The sequence below is a fragment of the Convolutriloba macropyga genome, chromosome 4 (assembly GCF_964194025.1).
Source record: "Convolutriloba macropyga chromosome 4, txConMacr16.3, whole genome shotgun sequence".
Taxonomy (NCBI): domain Eukaryota; kingdom Metazoa; phylum Xenacoelomorpha; order Acoela; family Convolutidae; genus Convolutriloba; species Convolutriloba macropyga.
Window position 1 is genome coordinate 27,739,423 of NC_134471.1, and position 12,056 is coordinate 27,751,478.

Consider the following 12,056-nt stretch of genomic DNA (forward strand, 5'->3'; position numbering starts at 1 on the left):
TTTTCGAAAAGTTTATGTTCAAGATATGCAGTGAGTTACTAGAAAAGTTTAATTTTCTGAATAAAAAATACAATTTGGCTTCCGATCTAACGGATTGACAGTCGACGCGGTGGCCAGTGTTGTTGAAACCATCCCCAGTGAAAAATGAAAGAAAATAATTGTACGGCTGTTTTGTTTGATCTACAAAAAGCTTTCGACATCGTGAACAGAGAAATTTCTTTTGAAAAAAGCGAAAAACCGTGGTTCCTAAAATTTTGTGTCGGAATGGTTTAACTCTTATCTACCGGATAGAACATAGTGTGTTTTATGGAATAACATTTTTTCTAAAAAAGGTTGAGTCGGAAAATGGAGTTTCTCAAGGTTCGGTCTAAGGACCTTTCTTGTTTTTATTATATTTGAAAGATTTAGTGGACGCTTGTAGAAATTCTAATTTGTACCTGATTGCGGTGATACTTGCTTGCTTGCTTTTCCCAACACAACCCCCTTCTGAAGAATTAAACAAAGCGATAACATCAATTGTCGGACGGACGGCTAGATAACCTTTCATCTTGTAAGATCTTGCAAGACAACCCTTTTCGAAATATTCTTGCAAGATCTTGCAAGATAACCGTCCCGTCTCGCCTATGTACAAAACCCAAAATTGATCAAAGTTTTTTAGGTGATTTCAAAATTTGAATTGTGTTTTTTAATTTTACTAACAGAGCTATTTCGTTTCGTAAGAAATTTACACTGACAAGTGCTAAATAACAACCCAGTTTGCATCTGAGTGTTCTAAGAGATGCGGGTTGACTATGCGGCAATCATTTACAGGAAGGCTATGATGATTCCACTCCATAAACAAGGAACAAGAAGGGATGTAAACAACTATCGACCAGTTCTATCCTACCGTCATTGAGTGAAAATATTTTCGAAAAGTTTATGTTCAAGATATGCAGTGAGTTACTAGAAAAGTTTATTTTTCTGAATAAAAAATACAATTTGGCTTCCGATCTAACGGATTGACAGTCGACGCGGTGGCCAGTGTTGTTGAAACCATCCCCAGTGAAAAATGAAAGAAAATAATTGTACGGCTGTATTGTTTGTTCTACAAAAAGCTTTCGACATCGTGAACAGAGAAATTTCTTTTGAAAAAAGCGAAAAACCTTGGTTCCTAAAATTTTGTGTCGGAATGGTTTAACTCTTATCTACCGGATAGAACATAGTGTGTTTTATGGAATAACATTTTTTCTAAAAAAGGTTGAGTCGGAAAATCGAGTTTCTCAAGGTTCGGTCTAAGGACCTTTCTTGTTTTTATTATATTTGAAAGATTTAGTGGACGCTTGTAGAAATTCTAATTTGTACCTGATTGCGGTGATACTTGCTTGCTTGCTTTTCCCAACACAACCCCCTTCTGAAGAATTAAACAAAGCGATAACATCAATTGTCGGACGGACGGCTAGATAACCTTTCATCTTGTAAGATCTTGCAAGACAACCCTTTTCGAAATATTCTTGCAAGATCTTGCAAGATAACCGTCCCGTCTCGCCTATGTACAAAACCCAAAATTGATCAAAGTTTTTTAGGTGATTTCAAAATTTGAATTGTGTTTTTTAATTTTACTAACAGAGCTATTTCGTTTCGTAAGAAATTTACACTGACAAGTGCTAAATAACAAACCAGTTTGCATCTGAGTGTTCTAAGAGATGCGGGTTGACTATGCGGCAATCATTTACAGGAAGGCTATGATGATTCCACTCCATAAACAAGGAACAAGAAGGGATGTAAACAACTATCGACCAGTTCTATCCTACCGTCATTGAGTGAAAATATTTTCGAAAAGTTTATGTTCAAGATATGAAGTGAGTTACTAGAAAAGTTTATTTTTCTGAATAAAAAATACAATTTGGCTTCCGATCTAACGGATTGACAGTCGACGCGGTAGCCAGTGTTGTTGAAACCATCCCCAGTGAAAAATGAAAGAAAATAATTGTACGGCTGTTTTGTTTGATCTACAAAAAGCTTTCAACATCGTGAACAGAGAAATTTCTTTTGAAAAAAGCGAAAAACCTTGGTTTCTAAGATTTTGTGTCGGAATGGTTTAACTCTTATCTACCGGATAGAACATAGTGTGTTTTATGGAATAACATTTTTTCTAAAAAAGGTTGAGTCGGAAAATGGATTTTCTCAAGGTTCGGTCAAAGGACCTTTCTTGTTTTTATTATATTTGAAAGATTTAGTGAACGCTTGTAGAAATTCCACACTGTACCTGATTGCGGTGATATTTGCTTGCTTGCTTTTCCCAACACAACCCCCTTCTGAAGAATTAAACAGAGCGATAACATCAATTGTCGGACGGACGGCTACATTCAAACAAGCTGGAAATCAACCACACAAGAAGTTTTTTCTTAATTTTTTTGAGCAAAACAAAACGTGACATCATGGAGACTGCCTTTTAGATAACTGCCAAGGTTCCAAATACTTAGGGATAATTAGATAATTATTGGCTTCCTCTTAACATTCGAAGAGCATATAGATTTTGTTTGCAGAAAACTTTGCAGATGCTTTTTTGACCTTTTTCAGTTTTTAGCAGTTCATTCACACTTGGTTTTAACAGAATGATCCTTTGAAATGATCTTTGAACTATTTTGTAGAAATGGGTATTTCAATTACGTTATCAAGTAGTTTTCCTTAACTTTATTTAGTGTGTAGCTTTTGGTTTTAAATTGCACCTCAATTTCGACAAAAATTCAATTCAGCGACGGTTTAGACATATATGGTTGATATGATTAATTTATTTACTCATTATTTGAGGTCTTTCGTTTTTGCAAGAATCCTGCAAGATAACCGTTCATCTTGCATGATCTTGCAAGATAACCATTCATCTTGTAAGATCTTGCAAGACAACCCTTTTCGCAATATTCTTGCAAGATCTTGCAAGATAACCGTCCCGTCTCGCCTATGTACAAAACCCAAAATTGATCAAAGTTTTTTCAGGTGATTTCAAAATTTGAATTGTATTTTTTAAATTTACTAACAGAGCTATTTCGTTTCGTAAGAAATTTACACTGACAAGTGCTAAATAACAACCCAGTTTGCATCTGGGTGTTCTAAGAGATGCGGGTTGACTATGCGGGAATCATTTTTGATTATAGTGTGTTCGCGCCTATTGTGTAACCATGATTTCTATGACGTAATAATTAATATATTGAATTCATGTTAGCATTTGCGTCTGTTTGTTTTTTGTACTCTGGTTCTTTCCTTCTATAGCCACTCCATATTGTATGTTTTTGGTAGCTGCTGATTTCAGGAAATTTAGAAATGCTGAAATTGCACGAGATTTGCTGAATTTTTCCAAGAAATTCTGTAATCATTCAGCACTTTCATCGCCGAAACTAAACTGACAAAATTTTCGGGTCTTTCCCATTATAGCCCCCCCCCCCCAGCTTAGTGGTCAGATAACCTATAGCCCCCCCCCCAAAAAAACATGGTAATTATACCATAATGGGGGGCTATAATTTCATGGGGGAGGGGGCTATAATGGGAAAGAAACAAATTTTCGACCCAGGAAGAAAGCGGAGCCACAAAGAGCCTGAAAAAATATTTGGTTCCTTCTTCCGGGAAGTTCAAGTTAGTACGTAATAGGCAACGTAATTGTCACGGTATAAAGTTAGGATGCGAATTAAAGTTTATTTGTTGAATAGATTTATTGCGTAATCTTGTTTATCCACTCTAACTTAGTTTCGAGGTCAACGACTGTTGTCATTTTGGTTCTGATATCAAAATTGAAGATTACACCGACTATACACTTCCGGTCATTCTCTTCCAAAAAAGCCGAACCACCCATGTCGCCTCTCGCAGTTTTGACATCTGATGAGTCAGCCAAAATTAGCCCGCTGACCAATCTCGCAATAGTTGCGTAATTTCCGGATAACCATTTACCATAGAAACCGTGCATTAGGGAACCGGATTGACGCGCCCCGAAACCCACAAGTCCGATCCTAGATCCTACCACAGGTTTATTTGAATGCGTAACACGGGGAGCATTTTGGGCATAACAGATTGGGGCAATATCTTGAGTGTAGCCCTTCGGAATTTTGAGAAGAGCAAGGTCTGTGATGGTTGCATATCTGAAAAGATACAATTTGTTTTGTATGATTATACATACTGGACCATCATGCACACATCCTGCTATTGTACCGTGTAACTTGTATAGTAACACAGGAGCACCATCTTGATCGGTAGTACCAGAGGGCCAAAAGCCCCCGTTTCTGAGCAAATGAAGTTTGTTTTCCTTACGATTAATGAACAATCTAATGCGTATTTGGGCCTTTTCCATCATAGCCCCCCCCCCCATGTTAACTGCTCAGATGGAGTATCACGCAATCATGATAAGCAATGGGGAGGGGGCTATAATGGAAAAGTCCCGCGTACATTTGCTTTCGCGCCTCTCATTGTCTCCCATATAATGATTGATAGATATTTTCCGTTTGTGCCCCCCCCTCTTAATAGGTGCATATTATTCGCACCCCCAGACGCGCGTGCCATATTTTTACATAATGATTTACTATGCCATAGCACGTGCTCTTTAATTGGGGGAGCACAACGTACTGGGGGGATACAAAAAAAAGATCCGGAATCATTTCTGGTTTTGTTTGTGCCCCCGCCCCCCCCGGGCCGAGGAATGAGCGGAAAAAAAATGCAAGAAATGAGCGGAATTTGAGCGGACAGTTTAGCAAATTCCGCTCAAAGCCCTTACATTTTTTTGACCGGAATGAGCGGAATTTGAGCGGAAAAAAAATGCAAGAAATGAGCGGAATTTGAGCGGAATAAAAAATGCAAGAAATGAGCGGAATTTGAGCGGAATAAAAAATGCAAGAAATGAGCGGAATTTGAGCGGAATCAAAAATGCAAGATATGAGCGGAATTTGAGCGGAATCAAAAATGCAAGAAATGATCGGAATTTGAGCGGGAAAAAAATGCAAGAAATGATCGGAGAGACGTTTCGACCGCACTTTTGTCTGATCAGAGGACGTTTCGAGAGCTGAAATAGGTTAAATACTGTCGGAAAAAATCTACAGTTGAACTAACGAACAACTCTTTGAGATTTTCCAGTATGTTTTGGGTGTGTTCCCCTCCTCCTTTTCTCAACCGGGCTGGGGACCGGCTACGGCGGAGTTACAAACAAACAACTATAGGAGAATTGAGCAGAGCTAGCTAAAAAAACTAGGCTCGAAAAGCTCTCTCCAAAACAGAAACACTAAACAGACCAGACAAAGTATAAAATAATAATAAAAGTATAATAATGTCATAAATATAATAATAAATATAATAAAGATTAAAACCAGAATGAAACAAGGAGGTTCGTTTATGTGCGACTGCACATAATGTTCCAACTATTCTCATTGTCGAACTTTTTTTCTATACAAGCTAAACCAAAAAATGTTTTTCCACTACAACCCACACAAAAAGTGGGACTCCTACGTTGCTTTTCGTTACCATTCGACAACTCTAAGATCCGATTGAAAAAAAAGACGTTTTAAAATAAAATTTTCAAATAAGCGAAAAATCCAACTAAGAAACTAACTTTTTTTCTATACAAGCTAAAGCAAAAATTGTTTTTCCACTACAACCCACACAAAAAGTGGGACTCCTACGTTGCTTTTCGTTAGCATTCGACAACTCTAAGATCCGATTGAAAAAAAAGACGTTTTAAAATAAAATTTTCAAATAAGCGAAAAATCCAACTAAGAGACTAACTTTTTTTCTATACAAGCTAAACCAAAAATTGTTTTTCCACTACAACCCACACAAAAAGTGGGACTCCTACGTTGCTTTTCGTTACCATTCGACAACTCTAAGATCCGATTGAAAAAAAAGACGTTTTAAAATAAAATTTTCAAATAAGCGAAAAATCGAACTAAGAGACTAACTTTTTTTCTATACAAGCTAAACCAAAAATTGTTTTTCCACTACAACCCACACAAAAAGTGGGACTCCTACGTTGCTTTTCGTTAGCATTCGACAACTCTAAGATCCGATTGAAAAAAAAGACGTTTTAAAATAAAATTTTCAAATAAGCGAAAAATCCAACTAAGAGACTAACTTTTTTTCTATACAAGCTAAACCAAAAAATGTTTTTCCACTACAACCCACACAAAAAGTGGGACTCCTACGTTGCTTTTCGTTAGCAATCGACAACTCTAAGATCCGATTGAAAAAAAAGACGTTTTAAATAAAATTTTCAAATAAGCGAAAAATCCAACTAAGAGACTAACTTTTTTTCTATACAAGCTAAACCAAAAAATGTTTTTCCACTACAACCCACACAAACAGTGGGACTCCTACATTGCTTTTCGTTAGCATTCGACAACTCTAAGATCCGATTGAAAAAAAAAGACGTTTTAAAATAAAATTTTCAAATAAGCGAAAAATCCAACTAAGAGACTAACTTTTTTTCTATACAAGCTAAACCAAAAATTGTTTTTCCACTACAACCCACACAAAAAGTGGGACTCCTACGTTGCTTTTCGTTAGCATTCGACAACTCTAAGATCCGATTGAAAAAAAAGACGCTTTAAAATAAAATTTTCAAATAAGCGAAAAATCCAACTAAGAGACTAACTTTTTTTCTATACAAGCTAAACCAAAAAATGTTTTTCCACTACAACCCACACAAAAAGTGGGACTCCTACGTTGCTTTTCGTTAGCATTCGACAACTCTAAGATCCGATTGAAAAAAAAAGACGTTTTAAAATAAAATTTTCAAATAAGCGAAAAATCCAACTAAGAGACTAACTTTTTTTCTATACAAGCTAAACAAAAAATTGTTTTTCCACTACAACCCACACAAAAAGTGGGACTCCTACGTTGCTTTTCGTTAGCATTCGACAACTCTAAGATCCGATTGAAAAAAAGACGTTTTAAAATAAAATTTTCAAATAAGCGAAAAATCCAACTAAGAGACTAACTTTTTTTGCTATACAAGCTAAACCAAAAATTGTTTTTCCACTACAACCCACACAAAAAGTGGGACTCCTACGTTGCTTTTCGTTAGCATTCGACAACTCTAAGATCCGATTGAAAAAAAGACGTTTTAAATTAAAATTTTCAAATAAGCGAAAAATCCAACTAAGAGACTAACTTTTTTTGCTATACAAGCTAAACCAAAAATTGTTTTTCCACTACAACCCACACAAAAATTGGGACTCCTACGTTGCTTTTCGTTAGCATTCGACAACTCTAAGATCCGATTGAAAAAAAGACGTTTTAAAATAAAATTTTCAAATAAGCGAAAAATCCAACTAAGAGACTAACTTTTTTTCTATACAAGCTAAACCAAAAATTGTTTTTCCACTACAACCCACACAAAAAGTGGGACTCCTACGTTGCTTTTCGTTAGCATTCGACAACTCTAAGATCCGATTGAAAAAAAGACGTTTTAAAATAAAATTTTCAAATAAGCGAAAAATCCAACTAAGAGACTAACTTTTTTTCTATACAAGCTAAACCAAAAATTGTTTTTCCACTACAACCCTAACTGAGTTAAAAAAACAATAAACGACACAACTAAAAACAATGACGTTTCAAAATTAAAACAGCAAAAAAGTTAGTTTTTCGTATGGAAATTTGCGAATTTCGCGATTAGCGAATTTTAATCATAGTTATTTTAGATTGGGTCAAAAAGTTGTCCAAATTGAACTAAACCTGGCATGGAGTATCCACTGTATAGGTAGAGTGTAGGGTAAAAAGAATTTTGCTATAGCTTTTCCAGGAAAAAAGTTAGTTTTTCATACGCGAATTCGCGAATTTCGCGATTAGCAAACTTTAACTACAGTAATTTTTGATTGGGTCAAGAAGTTGTCCAAATTGAACCAAACCTGGTATGGAGTATCCACTGTATAGGTAGAGTGTAGAGGAAAAAGAATTTTTACTATAGCTTGTCTAGAAAAAAGTTAGTTTTTCATAAGGAAAATTCCTATAGTTTCCGAATAATTTTGAATAGGTAACTTTTTAAATAAGTCTTTTTCATCGGGTCAAGAAATTGTCCAAATTGAATCAAACTTGGTATGGAGTATCCGCTGTATAGGTAGATTGTTAAACAAAAAGAATTTTTGGTAAAGCCTGCCTAGCAGAAAAAGTTAGTTTTTCGTATGGAAATTTGCGAATTTCGCGATTCGCGAATTTTAACTATAGTAATTTTTGATTGGGCCAAGAAGTTGTCCAGATTGAATAAAAACTCTTTTTACGCTACACTCTACCTATACAGTGGATACTCCATACCAGGTTTGGTTCAATTTGGACAACTTCTTGACCCAATCAAAAATTACTATAGTTAAAATTCGCTAATCGCGAAATTCTCAAATTTCCATTCGAAAAACTAACTTTTTTGCTAGGCAGGCTATACCAAAAACTCTTTTCGTTTAACAATCTACCTATACAGCGGATACTCCATACCAACTTTGGTTCAATTTGGACAATTTCTTGACCCGTTGAAAAAGACTTATTTAAAAAGTTCCCTATTCAAAATTATTCGGAAACTATAGGAACTTTCCGTATGAGAAACTTACTTTTTTCTAGACAAGCTATAGTAAAAATTCTTTTTCCTCTACACTCTACCTATACAGTGGATACTCCATACCAGGTTTGGTTCAATTTGGACAACTTCTTGACCCAATCAAAATTACTATAGTTAAAATTTGCTAATCGCGAAATTCGCGAATTTGCGTATGAAAAACTAACTTTTTTCCTGGAAAAGCTATAGCAAAGTTCTTTTTACCCTACACTCTACCTATACAGTGGATACTCCATGCCAGGTTTAGTTCGATTTGGACAACTTTTTGACCCAATCTAAAATAACTATGATTAAAATTCGCTAATCGCGAAATTCGCAAATTTCCATACGAAAAACTAATTTTTTTGCTAGGCAGGCTATACGAAAAATTCTTTTTGTTTAACAATCTACCTATACAGCGGATACTCCATACCAAGTTTGGTTCAATTTGGACAATTTCTTGACCCGATGAAAAAGACTTATTTAAAAAGTTACCTATTCAAAATTATTCGGAAACTATAGGAATTTTCCGTATGAAAAACTAACTTTTTTCTAGACAAGCTATAGTAAAAATTCTTTTTCCTCTACACTCTACTTATACAGTGGATACTCCATACCAGGTTTGGTTCAATTGGGACAACTTCTTGACCCAATCAAAAATTACTATATTTAAAATTCGCTAATCGCGAAATTCGCAAATTTCTGTATGCAAAACTAACTTTTTTTCCTGGAAAAGCTATAGCAAAAATTCTTTTTACCCTACAATCTACCTATACAGTGGATACTCCATACCAAGTTTTGTTCAATTTGGACATCTTCCTGACCCAATCTAAAATAACTATAGTTAAAACTCGCTAATCGCGAAATTCGCAAATTTCCGTATGAAAAACTTACTTTCTTGCGAGGCAAGCTATACCAAAAAATCTTTTTGTTTAACACTCTACTTATACAGAGGATACTCCATACCAAGTTTGGTTCATTTTGGACAACTTCTTAACCCAATCAAAAATAACAATACTTTGGCTACGGCAGAGTTACCAACAAACAACTATGGGAGAACTGAGTCCGAGCAAACGGTAAAAATCCGCGCTCTAAGACTCTCCCCAAGTCACAAAACAAATTATAACACATAGCTTACAGGATCACTGGAAAACCGCATTGTTTATTAGCATTCATATACCGCAGTAGGTAAAAGACCTACTGGAAGACCGCAAATTTTTATTTATGTCTATTCCGCAGCAGATAAGAGACCCACAAAAACACCGCAATGTGTTAAATTACTGTACCGCAATAAAGAACAGACTCACTGGAAAAGCCGCAGTAGGTAAAAGACCTACTGGAACACCGCAAATATTTAACTATGTCTATTCCGCAGCAGGTAAGAGACCCGCAAAAACACCGCAATATGTTAAATTACTGTACTGCAATAAATAACAGACTCACTGGAAAAGCCGCAGTAGGTAAAAGACCTACTGAAAAACCGCAAATTTTTAACTATGTCTATTCCGCAGCAGGTAAGAGACCCGCAAAGATACCGCACTGTGTTACATGTCTGTACAGCAATAAATTAGTAACAGATTTACTGGAAAACCGCATTGTTTATTAGCTTTCTTCTACCGCAGTAGGTAAAAGACCTACTGGAAGACCGCGAATTTTTTTTAACTATTTGTCTATTCCGCAGCAGGTAAGAGACCCACAAAGATACCGCACTGTGTTGCATTACTGTACCGCAATAAACAAGTACAGATTTACTCGAAAACCGCATTGTTTATTAGCATTCTTATACTGCAGTAGGTAAAAGACCTACTGGAAGACCGCGAATTTTGTTTAACTATTTGTCTATTCCACAGCAGTAGCAATAAATTATTTCTTAGGCCAATTAGACCAAAAAACTTTATACATTAAAATCAACTAGGATGATGAAATCGCTAATAAACCCTCGAATCGTTGAAACTACTCCTCTAAAACGAACTGTCACATCGAATTGTCTTCCTTAAAACATTAGAACAGCTTCGAGATTTACAATGCTAAAATTAGTCGTGCTCAAAATGATTCAATAAACTCAGTAAATACACCAGATTTCGAAACTCAAACTTAGCAAGTTTTCGCGTTATTGAATTAACACTGACTTGTTTTTTCTCGACAGTTTCTCCGATAACATAAGCAAGCGGTCTAAACAATTTCTCAGCACTTTCGAAAACTGTACCCTGCAAGTCAAGCCTGATAACGTCTACAACATTGAAGCATTCAACATAACATTTAATACTGTTGCTTTCTTCAAAAAACAGAAGTATTTGAGCCGCCTCGGGTGGATCTTCGCGAAGCAGAACGAAGCTGTTTGAATTGGACCTCCTATAACTTAGGGAATCGAGCAAACTTGGAAAAGGCGACTTCAGACGATATCGACAAAACAATCGGGACTGTGGGAATAGTCTTCTGATAAAAATGGTGTTAGTGTTTTCTTCCAAATTGTATCCTTCCCAAAACTCCATTGAAACTGACGATTTATTAAGCATTAATTTAAGCGCGTCGTCTTTTATTCGTGAGCATTCAATCTCTTTTTTTCGAATATATCGCTGAACAAGAAGATTACAGATATTCACTGTTCCTGTGACAGGTTGTATCAAATGATGGTTAGCAGATTCAAATGACATTGCGGATGTCACCCAAAGCGGTCCAAACAATTTCACTTGCCATGCAAGATGACGTAGAAGGTGAAAATTAATAGAATCGAAAGATTTTAGAGGGTACTTCTTGCTCATGCTTAAACAAAAAGCTTCAAGTAAATTACCACACATTTTAGCGTTTTGGTCGGTCTCGTACATCGAACGCAATGCAAAAACAAGATAAGACACGTCACGAATGTTGCTTTTAGAGAATTCGTTTGTTTTTATATGAGGAAAAATGATCGGGAACAAATACAACAGGAAAACTTTCATTTCATTGGCTTTAAAATAGCTTCTATATTTTAGTGCTCTAATTCGCCGCTTAAATTCGTTGGGAGGCTTAAAAATTTCAATTGCGCAATCTACTGATGAAATTGATCCATTCAAGGTCACAAAAAAATCAAGCATATCTTTGGCCACTCCTTTATACAACTGATGCATTGTGTCCACTGGGCTTGTAAGGGGTAAGTTGCTGATGACGTTGAAAAGCTTGGGATAGCCTTTAACCCCGAGAGTATTAATTTCGGGATCAGCCTCTTTGGCTCTCTTAATGTGATCTTTCCTGATATAGAAATCTGCACAAACTTTTTGTTTATTTGGACTGCGCATTTCAAAGGATTTTGAGTGAGGATAAAAGTGTGCCCCGAATCTATGCACACCACGCAGTGTACATAACCAGCAGCCATAATATCCATTAAACTGTTTCATCTGCAAAACTTCAGCTTTACACACAAGATCTGCAACGTGCATTACCGTAACAAACTCAATCTTGTATGTTGTAGAATCGACGCTCACTTCTATTGGCTTCTCTAATTCCAAGCTGTAGTGCTCAAAAATTTTATCCCAATCGACATCTTTAT

General features: G+C 35.9%; 2 protein-coding genes across 2 annotated transcripts in view; one reads left to right on the forward strand and one right to left on the reverse strand.

Moving 5' to 3' along the window:
* LOC142338357 (transmembrane protein 70 homolog, mitochondrial-like) overlaps window positions 1–12,056 on the forward strand; it is a 197,974-nt gene that overhangs the window by 22,131 nt on the left and 163,787 nt on the right. The gene's annotated exons all lie outside the window — the stretch shown is intronic.
* Window positions 3,675–12,056, reverse strand: part of LOC142338356 (uncharacterized) — a 41,463-nt gene continuing 33,081 nt past the window's right edge. Inside the window, exon 3 of the mRNA XM_075388069.1 lies at window positions 3,675–4,106. Coding sequence (XP_075244184.1) covers window positions 3,683–4,106 — 424 coding nt within the window. The 3' untranslated portion in view covers window positions 3,675–3,682. The remainder of the gene's footprint in view (window positions 4,107–12,056) is intronic.